The following is a 16,106-nucleotide window of genomic DNA, read 5'->3' on the forward strand; positions in this document are numbered from 1 at the left end:
ATTTAATGTTTCATTTTAATGAGTATTTCTAAAAATTGATAAACCGTGGACTAGTTATAGTGGAGAGTGTAATAGATTAAAAAATGAATGCCATGAAATCCATATTGTAATATGATTTACGATCATCCATAAGAAGGGATCCCATTTACAAAGTTTGTTGATTTTACCACTTGTATTACACATTTACGTATGCATATCAGAATTTCAAAATAGACATAAATACTAAAAGAAATAACAGCAGTAACTGATTATTAAAAAAATTAAATACAGTAATGCAATATTAAATGTAATTTTTATTTTTATGAAACATACTTAAGATTAACCGTTTTCATTTATTGTTGAAAATTCATCCCACATTTTTTTCATTTGTTGATGAGAATTCATCACATTCTTTGGCTGGATTAAGCTTTCTACGGGATGGTTACAGTTAAAATAACCTGTTGTTTGACTTCTGAATTAGTAAAATAACCTTGTTCACAACTTCATACAGTCGGCTGTTGTATATAATATTCAACAAAGCAAAAGTTTCAGATTTATCTACCAAATGATATTTTCCAGTAGAAACGTTATACAGTTAAAAGTTAGGGTTTCTGTGTTATAAAAATGTGAGCATTTTTTATACAAAAACCATTGTGTCATCGTCATGCCTTTGGGCAAGAAAGAATTTCCGTTGTCAGCAGCATTGTTTTATTAATAGCAGTAATAGCTGAACAGCATTGTGAAAATTTAGGGCAAAAGTATCCATTTTAAAGGAGGGTTAAAAAGAATGATGAAAGAATTTGAAGAGACCGGAAGCTTCTAGCGCTAGGAAACAAAGCGGCCAGTTATGATAAAACTTATAGATGAAGTGTCTGATAAAAAGAGATGCACTAAGTGCTCCAGTAGTGACCGCGAATTGACCATGGGCTGACCACAGTGTGAAAGGTATCACAGTCCATTTCACAATAGTATCTGAACAAGGTTCAAGCATTACAAATAGCAGTAATAGCTTAGTTGCACTGCGAAAATATCCTATTGTGAAAGCACCCAACGTAGAATTAAGTAAGGTAACTGAGATTCGAAGATACTGGAGGTTTAGATGTTTTATTAGAAAGCGGGATGACGGCCAGTTATATACTGAAATTGTTGACGAAGTGATTGATAGAAAGACCCGTACTCTAAATTCTTCGACAAGTGCTGGAATGGCTGGATGAATTAACCATACGTTCGTCATAGTGTAAAAAGTGTTGCAGTTCATTGGTACAGTAGCATCTGAACGATATCTAAAGGCGTCAACAGTTAAAAGCACAAGATCTTTTATCAATTGATAGATTAACTTATCGTACTTTGGCGAGGATTACTGTTCACGACATGTGGTTTTAGTATATCTGAAGAAAAGGTGATTGATAAATTTTTTTTTTTTTTTTTTTTTTTTTTTTTTTTTTTTTTTTTTACTTAATGGGGGTGTAAATAAGGAAAACTGTCATTTAGGGCTCCTCGCCTCTCCATGTGGTACAGGGACAGCAGTTAGATTACGTTACAGCATGATATTATTGCACCACCAAGTTTATTCTCGACCCATTTTCCTTTTAGAAACTAATATCCTAAGATACAGAGTTGGGTTTGCAAAATTAAGGAGAAAGAGAAACCCATCGAATTAACGTAAATTTTATATGAAACTATCTGTTTCGAGCAGCATAATACTATATGCCGTGGACATTCGCTCCGAATTACTTCGACCATATTTTATGCCATCTTATATTTCCTGCATTTAATAACCTTGGGTGGCTCACGTATTGTACACATGCTGCAATTGTAAATTTTGCTTTGCTGAGTAATGATTCTTGTTGAAATCCTAATTTTTCACTTGGTGGTAAAGAAATGAATTATATTTTCTTTCGAAAATTCTTCCCTTTGATCTAACAATACATACAAAGTTTCATCTATGCGTTGTGATTGAAATCGACTCCACTGCGGTCAATTTAATTTTAACCATCCTGTTCAAAAAATGAGTCTAAAATGGTAAGTAACCATGATGTGGAAAAGTTGTGATTTTCAGAACAGTGTGTATTGCAAAAATTAAATTAGTGCTTTCGGGGTATGCATATTTTAATTTCAGGGTGAATAATGTATTTATTAATAAAACACTTAAAATTTCAGTGCAGCATTAACAATGTTAGTAAATGAAAGCAGATTTATGTTTTATGTTAATTTATAGTTGTAGTTCTTTCTAAAAAAAGGGCATTTAATAGTGAAATTGTTCTTAAATTTTTAACTAAGGATCCTCAAGTATAATATACTGTAGATGCATTTTAAATAAATATATGCAACTTAAGTACATGTACGGATAAGTTTTCTAAAATATGCCACTATATACGCACGTATTCTCTTATTTCATGGTACGTAGGTAAAGTTAGTTCTTTAATATATGGAATCAGTTTAAAATTCTAAACAACTTTTCTACTTTGTTAACTTTCGGCATATTCAGTTACGCTTTCAGCATTATATGAGTGTACGGATGCTGAAGCATATCCATATGCTGAATGTGCGTCAACGTGTGGCTGGCTCGATTTTGCTTCTAAACGGCACAGTCTTTGTTTCATTTGCTTCTGAGACCTTGTATATTCATTTAACAGCCTTGCAAATCTAGTCTGTAAATTGTCCAGAGCTGTTTGTAACTTGTCGCATCTCAAATGAAGATCTTTTTCATCTGCTTCGTACCGCTGGGTATCTCTTTCATCTAGAAGACCATCTTTAACAAGTATTTGCTTACCCCTTTCTATCAGCATTTTTTGAGCTTCGGGGTACTCTGCAAGAACAGTCCAGAGATCTTCTTTTGAAAGACAAAATAGGTCAGAAAATCCAACGCTTCTGACGTTTGCAGTTCTTCTGTTTCCTGTTTTTACTCCGGAAATGTTCAAGATGCTAAGTTCTCCAAAAACACAGCCTTCACTGAGTGTAGCAAGAACTCTTTTTCCATCATCACCAACTACGTGAAGTTTTCCCCTTTTTACGATATACATCTCTTTACCAACATCACCTTTACGACATATGTAGTCACCGGGACTAAAAACTTGTAACTTTAATTTCAGCACTAATTGTACAAGGAGTCCCGGTTCACAATCTTGAAAAACTTTGACTCGTTTTAGTGTATCCATATGAACGTGGATTGCAATTTCAGCTTTAAGTTTGTCCGGAAGCACGGATGTAACGTCGTCTTCATCTAGAGATTGTCTGTTGATCCATAAGTAATCAAACCACTTAATCACTCTATTTTCAAGTTCTTTACTGACCTTGCGAAATTCCAGATATTGTTTTACTCCGTCCATTCTTCTTTGGAATTCTGAGCGAGTGACATTCATGTTGGTTATCATGCTCCCTACATTGCCTACAATCGTAGCAAAGATAAGAACTCCGATTAAGAAATCAACAACGACAAAAATATACTCCACGTCTCTCACTGGTGATGGCATTTCTCCTATTGTTGTCAAAGTTAATGTAGACCAATAAAAGCAGTATATATACTGGTGGGTGAGTGATGCAAAACGAGGAGTTGACATATTGTAAACCCAAGTATCTGTTCCAAATCCGATAGCATAACTAACAGCGAAGTATAAACATGCATTCCAATGGATGATGACTAGAATATAAAATATGAGTTTGGCTATTCGGAAAGCATAAGGAAAATTAGTTCTTGTTTCAGTCCTGTCAAAGAATTCAAGCAATCTGTGGAAGCGCAGCAAGCGGTTAAGTCTAAAGATAATGACACAAGGTACCTGCAGATAACAATTCGTATCCATGACTAGGTATACTAAATCCGTAGGAACAACACTTAACAGGTCTAGTTTAAACTGATGAGAATGAATGTAGTTTCGAAGAAGCTCATTGGAATCCCGAACCAGAAGTCCTTGCTCCAGAAAACCTGAAAATATAGGAAGAATTTGAATGACAGTTTTTAAAAGAAAAAATTATTTTCTCGCTACATTTGTTTGATTAACGCCTATGTGCTCAAGCACAAATGTACATTTATAATGTAAAAGTATTTCCTAAGCTTTTTTGGCCTGATGATCCACATGCATATTTTGATTACGTTGATTATGGAATTTTTTCGTTGTGGTGTAAATGATTATCACATCCAACTGGCATCTAGAAGATCCATGGTTCGAATTCCGAAGAAAGCATAGTTGATATTTCCCGTATCTTGCTCCCGAAAGTCTAATAATTTTTACAGTTGTGCCAGAACTAAAAAATATGTTAAAATATAACTCGTCACCACAGCTTAGCGTGGCAATTACGAGATCCGGCGACATTTCTTTCTCCCAAAAAGTAGACTTTTAGTGTCCGCAACTACCTTAAGAGTATGTGCAACTAACTTACCAATAAAGAATCAAGTCTAATAATGATTAAAGTGTGTAATCGAAAATATTTATTTTCTCCCCCCTCTCAATCTTGCAAAACTAGAAAGAGAAATGCATTTTTTTTGTTTGTTTTTATTTTAAGTTTTCTTCCGTTTAGAAATTTGGTTAACTCCGTTCGATATTTCGTTTCTCGACCTCCAGCTGCATGTCTTTCAAACTGAATCAGATTTGCGGTATAGGAGAACATTAGATTTTCGAATTAATCTAATGTTAATCTTTTACCACCTCGAAACTGTGTGCTGATACATTTAGCGCGTTGCTGATAAATTAAATTTTTCAATAAGCCAAAACACATGTACTTTGATCACAGCTTCAAATAAAGTAGAAACTCTATTAACCGTGCCTCTGTTAACTAAGCTAAATATCAGTGTATATAAATCATCGAGAAAATGTAGTAATATTTAGAAAGAATACAACAAAAATTAGTTATAGAATCTTGACTATTTTGGAAACATAAAATCACGGGCTGTAGAAAGACACTAGAGAAATTATCCTCGTATCTTTAACTGTAGGTCGACTAAATCAAGCGAACGATGTAAATAGCCCTTTTGTTGATCACAAATAATTTAAAAGTTGATCCCACTTGGATTTACATAAGCCAAAACTCTTGGCTTTTCTTAATGTTGAACTTTAATGTAATTTAGACTAGCCTAACAGCTCACAGGATAAAGTAAACGCTCAGGAAGGCTCCGGCTCCTAGAAACCGGTGAGGCAAGCCTAATGGCTGGAAGCACTCAACGCCACATAATTAAATCGCTATTTAATCACGATAACAACGTGGCCACAAGTAGGCAGAACACGCTGTGAAATCAGCCTAGGTTCCAGGTTCGATTAACATGCTAAATGAATGTTGTTTTCCGACTATCTAGACGTATTTACCTCAGCGGGCGTTTGAAGTAGGGTGATTACTTGTTCGATGGGTCCAAGAGGACATCTAAGTGTGGATGAGCTTTTTCTTTGAAAGTACAAGCTTTGAGTATTTTCCTGTGATGGGAAGTAGGTACTTCATGACTTAATGCTTTGTTTCTTACGTGATCAATGTGATGTGTCCACGTGAGTTTGTCATTAATGATGATTCGCAGGTAATAAGCCTTTGGAACAATGGGCACGTCTCGTTGAAAAGGAAGAGATTTTTCTTTGGCTTTAAATTCCGCTTTTTCTGCCTAACAAGCAGGAGCTGTGACTTTTGGGCGTTAATATACATATTTTCGAGTAGCTACACCACTCTTCAATACTCGGAATGATGGTTTGCAGCATTTTAATGGCGTGACTGACGTTGGATGATTTTACCGCCAAGGCGGTATCATCCACATAACAGACTAGGATTGCATTGTTGTTAAGTTTCACCCTAGAGAAGTCTGATACATAAAACAGATAGATTACAGGACCAATTACAAAATCTTGGTACACTCCATTTAGGATTTTTTTGGAAGATGATTAAGCATCTCCGACGAAGGTTCTGTAGGTTCTATTCGAGATGAATGAATGGATGAGCAGGATAAGTTTTTGATCTGATTGGAGATTAATGAGCTTGGCAATGAATCTCTCTTGCCAGACTCAGCCGAAGGCTTTCGCCACGTCCAGCATGTTTATAGTAACATTCATTTTGGAGTGCAGGGCTGCCCCTGCGAAATCTGCTAACCTTACAAGCTGTTTTGTGGTGGATAGATGTGCACGAAAACCAAACTGTTAAGCAGGAAGTAGTTTGAAGTAAGGTTTCATTCTTTACAGTATTGCACGTTCAAACACTTTACTTAGACCAGACAAGAGGTTGATCGGTCTATTACTGCCAAGTTGCACATGACTCTTACCCGGTTTCATTATCATACTAATTTTAGGCTCTTTCCACTGTTTTGGAAAATTGTTTTAAAAATGCTGAAATTTTGCATATATTTCTGGGTAGATTTCTGATGGCTTTGCTAGGGATCCCATCTAAGCCAGGAGCCTCTTTTAAGTTTTTTGATGATATTCAACACTTCAAAGGGGGTAGTTAAACTAATTAAGTTATGTGCATTTGGCTAATTTAGCCAGTCCCGTAAATGGAAAAGTGTTTTCAATTCAAAATCTTTATTATTCGGCCATTCATTTGGCGTGAATTATAGTTGTAAGTGTTCCGCAAATAAATCCGTTTATTCTTGATTGCCTGTCGCTACTTGGTTCTGAAAAGCGGCCGATTACTTGTGTAAGATGCTTTAAGATTTTTGATCAATTTCCAAAAGGAGCCATTGTGAAGCTCCAAATTTTGGAATTTATCAGCCCATAATTCCTTTCTATTCATTTTAATTAATTTATGCATCTCCTTTTTTAAACAGTTAATTTTCTGCTTGATCTCTGGTTCCCAGGTTAGATGATATGTCTTCCTCAGTTTATTGCGATAACGCACCATGCAATGGATATTTTTTGGGAATCTGAGATTCTTAACACTGGTGGAGAGAGTTTCACTCGCACTTGAAATAGCTTCCTGAATGGTATCAGTGAGAGATGACAAAGCGGCGTCAATTCCATTAATTGTTTTTAGATCTTGAAAATTAAGTATTCGATCTTTCATACGATTTTCAAATAGGATCCAGTTAGTGATCCTTCTGGTGTTAGAGTGAACTGGTTTCGAGACGCCCAAGACAGCAATGATCTGAAGTCACCTCATGCATGACTTCTAGTGCAATCGGGATGGTGGTGGAAGACAATACAATATCCAGTTTATTCGAATATTGAATATTATTCGGCCTATATATATATTCGATCGATGCACGCAGAGCAACCGGATTATTCAGAATATAGTTGTAAAGTACATTACCATTTTCATTAGTACGTCTACAACTTCTTGCAGATTGATTCGCATTAAAATCTCCCGCAATGATGATGGGAATGTCCTGGGGAAGTATTGCATTTTAAATAGAGCCATTCAGTCTGTTTTGAGGTGGACTGTAAAAGGCAGAAAAATAAATGTCTTTATAAACAGGTAAGGAGATGTACACAGTCACTAGCTCACAATTAAAATATGTACTTTTCTTGCTAAGATATGATTGAAAACATCTTTTTATATAAATCGTGACACCATCACTGTGGTTGGTGCGATCACATCTACAGTAACATTAATTAGAAATACTTAGTTTATGGCATGCCTGCGCAAGTGCTTCGGAAACAATTCCTATATCATTATCATGTTCAATAAAGAAATTTTGCAGCTCTAATAACATGTTTTGGAGGCCATTTATATTCCAGACTGCGAATATAATGGGTGTATTTGAGTGAAGGTATTTATCCATTAATTGTGCTTACAGGATTAGAGTCATCAGCAGAATAATTGTTACCTGATTTGAAATGCTTGAAAAAGCAGAGGGATGCCAATTTTTTTTACTATCCAGACAAGCATTTTGAGGTCATTAAGTACTTGTTTGGCTTCTGTGTTTCTTGAGGTAAACCATTGCTGAGTGTTTGTGCGTACAATTTGATGATTACAACTCTATCAGCATAGGGCTTGGTCAATGCAGCAGTTTTTGACGCGGAAATTTTTCACAGCCACGATGATTGGCTGTGTGGCAAACTTGCATGCAATCTGCACAATTGGGCTGTTCTTTAGTTTTGGTACATTTAAAAGATTCATGCGTACCACTTAACGCATCGTGGTTCATGATCCCAATTAGCTTGTGCGTGGTGACAGTGGAAGCACTGCAAGGGCCCTGCACGTCTTCTATAACGTTCAACTTGGCTCTTCATGCCTAGAATGAACCTTTCATGGTATATATCTTTACTTCTTTCGGCAGGGTCGAGCGTGACTAGGAACAGTGGAAGATGTATTTTATCATCATTTCTTCGTCGGGTGAGTTGATTGACATGAATGACACAGTATCCTCGGGAAACCAGATCCTCAGTGATATTCTCTGGAAAGATAAATCCTTTATGGAAAGCCTCTGACAGGCCTTCACAAATTTGGCCTCTGGAAGTTCATAAGTAGTAGATGCTACTTAGGTAGTAGATGCTTTCGTCATTGAAAACCTTAATAATTTGCCGATAGATGGAGGGCAGTTTTACTTGAATTTTAAAACTATCTTTAATTTGGTGACCGTAATAATCAAGACTCCAAGTAAAATTATGGCGTGACAATGTGCGCATACGATTCCAATTTTTTCTCTGAACTTTAAAGATGATTGGTAGAGGTTTACGTTCATCTGGTCTCCTGTTCGATGCAGGTGGAGACTGCATGCAATCTGCACAATGCGTCATTAGTATGGGAAACATCCATATTCTCAGTTTTCTTTGATTATTTGCCGGCGGATCGACATCTGGCGAAACAGAAAATTCCTTGGTTGATTGCGTGACAGGTTTTCAGACAGGCTTACGGGTTTTGCATGTAAAGATTCTTCTAGGACCGCTGCATTCCCCTGAAGAGTCCTCAAAGGCTTTATACTTTGTTATTGTTATCATCAGAATTTACCGGGCTTTCAGCGCTCCCGATTTTAGCTTTAGTGGGAGGCAGTGGGGGAAAATCATGCGTAGTTTCTCCTTTTGAAGAGGTAATTTCCCCTTTCGAAGAGCTAATATCTGCAGTCGTGGTGGAGAGCCGCTCAGCAATCATTTTTAGGAACTCTTGGTCACTGAACGCTTTGAATCTCCGTAAAAACATTAGATCGCGGGATTCAGTCTCAGTAAAGTAGCTTCGTAAATCATTAAGTAGCTCGAGTTGGTGATTTCAGCTCCGAGAAAGTCTAGGAACCTTTCCATGATGTCATGAATCAAAACAGTGCGGAAGCAGAAAACGAGTGCAAAGCACTGCACACGCTACAAGGGCGGCAGCTCGGCAGGCAGTCGCATTGGTCACCTCTCCTAAATCCAACCAAGCACGAGAACAAGCGTCGATCTTTACATTTAAACACAAGATATTCTTGCGTAGCTGACGTCAAAGCGAAAACCCTGAAAAACTCTCTAATCCTCTCTCCTATTGTAAAAACAACTTGCGAAACCTTCGCTTAAGTAGCACTTCTTCCTCCCTTAATCTCAATAAATGCGCGCTATCTAATTTACATTTTTGCATGAAAAGCGAGAGTGAAAAGGAGAGTGACAAGAAAGTTGCTTTAACTCAGAATCAACTATTAGTCAAATAAATAAATCCTCAGACAATAATATTCGCGAATTCTCTCATTGTTAACTAATCTGCTGCCCTTTCTTACCAGTGGCGAATCATTTAATGGTCTTGACAGTACACATTACGATAAAAGATATGGTTAAGATGTATTGAAGAAGGGAAGAACACTAACAGTCTGACATCAACTGACAATGAATTCATAAGCATATATCATAAGATGAAACGATGTGGAGATATGCCTCAAGATGGCGTTTCGTGATGAGTTGAAACTAGCTAGGAAACGAGAACTAGCATTTGTTGTTTCTTCTCATGGCCAGGCACTTGCAGCTTAATGCATTCGTTTGAATTGGCAAATACCCATCGCTCATTTTGTCACGAGAAAGATGTCCAGAGTGCACCACAGGGAACGATCGCACTACATCCATGAGGAAGATGGCAGTTCTGTCCCAATTTGTATGCAGAACATCTCGGAAGACGAATCCGATGGACTCACAGCCCTCTTTACTGCCACCAAACTTTTCAACAAGACTTTCTGCTAGCCAGTATTTTAAGTTCTCCTAATGGCTTTAATATTTGCCAGTATTTTAAGTTCCTAAATATGAAATTTAATTGCAGAATAATACGTAATTAAATGTGGAATTCATCTTAAGTACGAAGTTAAGAACATAATATTATATGTCTTAGAAGAAATCAAAGCAAAATTTAAAAAGGACCCCCATCCGGTTCCGCGAGGCATCTAGTTTATTAAAAGAAATCATAATATTTAATTATTCTTTATACAGTGTGATCTAGTACAATATATTTATTCATGCCAACAACATAATTCATCAGAAGCCATGTAGTTGGACAGTACAATGTAACTTACGATGTTGATACTATGAGGTATTGAAGAGTCCAAGTAAATAGAGTTGAAAGAGCCAAAACAAAAGCAAACGATTTGAGTGCATCTTTAGGAGTGATGCTCATTTCAGTGAAACCAAATGAAGAAATTTAAAAGAGCAGTTTTCTTCTGCAACAGGGATGAGCGTAATTTTTAGAAGAAGAAAATGTTGCACTACAGACGTTTACTACGCTTGAATTCTATTTAGATACGGAAAACTACATGATTTTGAAAATATTTATTATGCAAAATATATTATATAAATGCCTGTAATTTTTAATTTTGAAATGAAATTATTAGTGTTGATATATGTAATAATCTAAACAACTACAGAAAATGCGATATCAAAGGAGGCAAACATATTCCAGCGTACGCCATATATTCCAGCGTATGCCACATATTCCAGCGTACTTAAGAAAATTACTTAACCAGAAATTACTTAAACCGACTCTGCTGAGAGATACATGTGTATTTGTATACAATCATACATTTGTGCATATAATAACATACAATCATATATCGTTCAATTTTATGTTCTTCTTATTCATAAGAAATTCATAAATTTAAAAAAGTAAATGTTTCATAAAAGCTAGATCTCAAGAAGAAAAAAGTAAAGAGAAGTGTATAATATAAGATTCAAGGACATAAGAAAACTTTAAAATTACATCCATGCTATTAAAAGCCATGAATAGAACATAAAATATCAAACATGTTTGATGAAATAAAAATTATATTCGTCAATTACCTGTTCTTGCATGAATTATCATATCGAAGAGGTAGATTGCATCGCATAAGTAATCCAAGCAGTACCATGTGATTGGAGACAGATTTTGCAATTCCCAAAAGACACTACGTCCAACTATCATAACGACATTGTAGACCAAGGCCATTGAAATAATAGATAACCATCGGTAATGGAAATTCTCAGAAGGATCAACAACTAATGTCCTACAAAGAATTATAGTTAGAAATTGTCCTTCGATATAGATAAAAACATATCATACAAAAAAGTTATTTAAACTTACAAAAATGCATCATTAATCTTAGTTGAAATTCCTTTATTTCACTCCCAAATCTAGTATCTCGCAATTAATTATACTTTCTTCGCTTCAAGAAAGTAGGCATGCAGCGGAACAAAGCAAAATAAAATTCAAACGTTCTGCATCAAAGTATTGATCGCTAAGTATTTGCATTGTTCTTTTATAATTAAAAATAGCGTACTGATGCCTGTTATAGCGTCTATTTGAATTGCGAGAACGCAGGTGAATGCCTGTCTTTCTGTATACATCATGAGTATGCCAATCCTCGTTTTTTTTGTTACTATATTTAAGTTATTGTTTTAAGTTTTCTGGAATTTTAATATAAAAATGAAAAAGGAGTTCTTAAATATGTTCAAAGTTGGCTGGATTGCCATCATGGGCAATAATGAATCCAAATTATTTAAAAAACTAAATTTCCCACTTTGGTCTCTTATATTGCTTTTCTTCTGTTTGATGGTAATAAAGTATATTTAACTAAAGTTCTTTCACTCATGAGTTCAGTTGATCTTGTTATTAAGTTCACTTTGGAACTCGAAATTTCTAATTTCCTTGGGTGTCCTTAATCCTTGGGTGTCTTTGGGTGTAATAAATCTAACTTCAGGACTTACGTGTATCGTAAACCTTCATCAGTTTGCTTTCCTCTGCACTTCAAATACTATCTTCTTCTGAATAAAAATTAGCTTTATTGGAGTCTTTCGTTTTCGAGCACTCAAAGTGAGCTGTTGGTCAACTACTAAAGAGTTGTTGCAACTGACAAAAGTTTCGCATCTCATGTTATTGACTAAGTGACTAGAAATTTTCCATCTCATCAGAGAAAGCATATTCCTTCGCTTTGATGAATCAAAAGAATACAATACTTATTTCATTCTTTTCATGGATTAGTTATAAAATTTCCCATATTTTACGAAATTTTGTGCCTTTTTCTTCCTACTAATAAAATTCATATTTCGACCCTCAAAATCTCTGTTCCATATCTGAATACCTGGGTTACTTACCGTAATCTTTGGTTATGTGGTTTAATAAACATAAGCTAAACGAGAAATGCTGCACTAGAGAACATGAGAAACGTGTTCCGAGAAAAGAAATTCAAGAAATTCATAAATTATCTACTGCCTTTCATTGCTCGTAAAAAAAATCACATTTTCATTTTTCTGCAGCGAAAATTATTCAAAATGTTTTTTTGGTTAATGAATTAGATTTCTTCAAGCGTTTACTGGAATAAAATTCTATCGGTTGCAGTTAATGACCTTTTCTTTCAAATTTTGGTCAACAGATGCTAAAACTTTGTTTTCTGCCATTTAGTGAAAAATTCTCGAAATTCTTTCTATTGTTTTCCTAAGCATATTTCCGTTTCGACATTTTCCTTCCCATATTTGAAAGAAGAAGGTTATACCTGTACTTCGAAATTTTAGTAACGAAGATTTAATTGCGTTAGTCCAGTTCCTGTTGTTTATAATCTTTTTTTAGCATTTTGTTCTAATCTGTATTTTTTTCCTGCTACATTTGTAAAGAGTTAGCATGTAAGACTTAGATTCGATACCAAAAGAAAAGAAACCTGCAAAGCTTGGAAATCTTCTTAGATGAATTCCAGCAGAAAAATGCAAGTCGAATATTTGAGATGAATAAAAAATAGTTGCTATTCTCTTTGAACTTCAGATAGGCTACGCAAAATAGTACGATTTCGTTTGCAGATGAAATGGCACAGGCAGGTAAAATCATTACATCCGAAAACATTTACAAAAAAAGCATTACCATTCGCAAGAAGGTTTAATGTCGTTAACCCTTTGCGGCACAGTGTGTTCGGTCTGGACACACCTAAAAATTTCTTTCTGTACGCACAGAAAAATTGAACGAAAGAGGATTTATAGGTTACTATAGGTTACTCTGAACCTTCTTTATTTATAATAGATGGCAGCTCAACACAGACCAGTCCATATATTTTAGCCATATTTAGTTTTTTAAGACCCTCATTTTTCAAAGAAATCTTCCCGATTTTTTTTAGGGTATAAAAGGAATTGTTTGAAAGAAATGTCTATGTTATCTTTTTGGCTGTATGCTAATCTCTTTATTCTATGTTAGTTTTAAATTTTTACCTTGAAATCTTGCCTTAAATCAAACGGCGAACCCTGGGTGTGCCCAGACCGGGCTCACCGATAATCTATGACAACTGAGAGTCTGTATTTTTTGTTTCTCCGCATCTCAACGGTCAGTTCATTGACAACAATGCTCATTTCAGGACTCTTTTCGAAGCTCTATTCAATCAGTGTGCCGACTTTGGGCACACCCATAGAATTAAAACGATAAATGCTATCTTCACAAAATTTTACTTAAGTGCTCCTCTAGGCCTAATTAGACTGCCTACCCCCTTTTTTAAGTCAAAACTCCAATTTTAAGAGGTAGCATGCCGGAAAGGGTTAACAAAGGACTTAAGCAACATGAAAAAACATTCTCCCTTCAATGCATATTAAGCTAGGGTTTAAAGCAATGGATACAAATGTACACCTAAAGAGAATCGTATATCCCCGAATTTTCTAATTTAAAGTCCAGTGAAATCAGGCAAACTATTTTGAAGGAATCATAAATTAGGGAATTATTTAAGAATCAGAAATTTGACTAGGGAATTTCTCAAAAAGGTTTGAAAAACTATAGAAAATAATGGATGACCATTTGAAGAAATTATGAGATGCGATTTGGCTTTAAAATTTTCATCTTTGCGTTATAGCCTAGATTTCTTGCCTGCTATCATCAGAGGTGTGCTGTTAATCGATAAACATGCTGAATGCTTTTACTAAACATTTTTTGTGTTCATAAAAGTGTACCACTGCCGCTATAGTCCTATTGTGCTTGCTGATGTCTGCCGAACTTGTAAGAGACATGCTCCTCATTCTAAAAACTGCAGAAAACCGTAGATGATTTCTTTCCTAGATACTCGTTTCTATACTTAAAAAAAATTTATTATATGTCACAAAAATTCCTTGCGCAATAGGAAAATTCTTGACTGCATATTTGAATTCAGAGACAGAAGTGTAATCAATATCATATGTGTTGACCTGCATAATCAAGAAAATTTTCACATTAAGTTCCCAGTGTCTCTCTAATTTTGAGTAAATTTTACTTTTATTCATTTTTCTATGGCACATTATGAAAACTGTCATATGTAACGTTTTATTATTACTATTTCGTTATCAGTTTTCATTCTTTCAACGCTTTAGATTTGCTGTTCACAAATGACAGATATCATATTAAGTATTTTCATCTCTTACTTTTTACTTATTGTCTAATTTTCGACCGTTCTTCAGCAGTAGCTTTTAAGTAGTATTTTGAAAAAGCTATTTCATTAGTTTAAGAATGAACGAATAGCGTAAACCGTTAATGTATTTTCAGTGAATATTGCAATTTCAGTTAAGAAACTTATGAATTCATTGATTCTCGAAATTATTTTATCATGAGGGCATATCTGAAGAAGTTTCTATAAAGAAGTGGCAAAAAAACGCAGAAATAATTCTTGGAAAATTATAGTTCTAACATACTTGATACCAAATCGCAATTTTGTCTGAAATTCGAATGTCATAATCTTGGTTTGTTACCTATTACTGACTAGATTTCATTTTAATATTACGCTAGAAATCGAACTTTTTACTTAGTTCCCGGGAAAACTTTATGCTAACAACAACAACAAACATTCAAAATTCAAACAGATGTGGACATAATTAGATCAGAAAAAGCAATATTTTGGTAAACATTGTCAGCAAAATTTAGGCATTGATTTCGAACAGTGTTAAAGAATTCAGGAGCTAACTCAATTTAAAAAATATCATAAACGTTCTCGTCTTTCTCACGTTTATGTAAAATGGTACAGTTCACTTAACTTGTTTGGTCTCCCTTACCTTCCTAAACAATCTGTTGGTATTTTTTCATCCGTCAACTGCATTGGCTTTGGCCCATTACAAAACTTTTCCAGAAATGAGTCGGTTCTTTCCAAATCCCTATTCCTTCGTCTTCGGGCGAATTTAATATCCTAAATAAATAAAGTCATGTGAGATTAGAGCCTATATCAAATGATTATTATTATATTAAATATGAAATTTGCTTTAACATGTTGTGGTTGCTTTAAATACATAAGCAGATGCAGAGCTTCCACTCAAATCCCTACGCATTCATTCAATTTTCAACTGAAATGCTCTAGAGCTACTTTGCTATCAAAGATTAAGATAATTTTAACTTTTGGCCAATTATCAGCAGAACTAATGGACAAATTTTAATGAAATTTGGTTTGGACATATGCTGATATAATGCAAAATAATATGCACTGTACAACATTCGTGGTACACAAGCGTATCTGCGTAAGGCTCTTCGGCTTTGGGAAGGCTAAAACAGTGGTTGCAGTATCAAACAAGCAAGGAGGCTAACAGAGGTCAGGGTCTTCGTACAGCTGTCACAATGGGACTTCCTACTGGAAATGAAGAAGTCTATGTGTCCCTGTAGTAGTTGGTCCAATTCTTGTAATTATGCCGTTTTCAGGTTTTGGAGAGTTCTGGGATAAAGAAGACAATTTTCAGTTGCCCTCCCAAGAGCTTCCCAGATGTGTTCTATGGGATTTAGGTTTGGAAATCTGGCTTGCGAATCCACCCAAGTACTAACCTCCCTTTTCAGAAAATTATGCATTAGATGTTCCTTATGTAAACCAACGTTATCGACCATAAAAA

At 35.2% G+C, this 16,106-nt stretch overlaps 1 protein-coding gene across 1 annotated transcript in view; it reads right to left on the reverse strand.

Annotated features, from left to right (window-relative positions):
• Positions 1-280: 280 nt before the first annotated feature.
• The window catches only part of LOC118181985 (cyclic nucleotide-gated channel alpha-3-like), a 554,742-nt gene continuing 538,916 nt past the window's right edge, over positions 281-16,106 (reverse strand). The window contains exons 6-8 of the mRNA XM_035351236.2: positions 15,288-15,418; positions 11,106-11,308; positions 281-3,901 (exon numbers count right to left, since the gene is read on the reverse strand). Coding sequence (XP_035207127.1) covers positions 2,448-3,901; positions 11,106-11,308; positions 15,288-15,418 — 1,788 coding nt within the window. The 3' untranslated portion in view covers positions 281-2,447. The remainder of the gene's footprint in view (positions 3,902-11,105; positions 11,309-15,287; positions 15,419-16,106) is intronic.

The sequence above is a fragment of the Stegodyphus dumicola genome, chromosome X2 (genome assembly GCF_044657685.1).
Source record: "Stegodyphus dumicola isolate Sdum_Otavi_A_Nest chromosome X2, ASM4465768v1".
NCBI classification, from domain to species: domain Eukaryota; kingdom Metazoa; phylum Arthropoda; class Arachnida; order Araneae; family Eresidae; genus Stegodyphus; species Stegodyphus dumicola.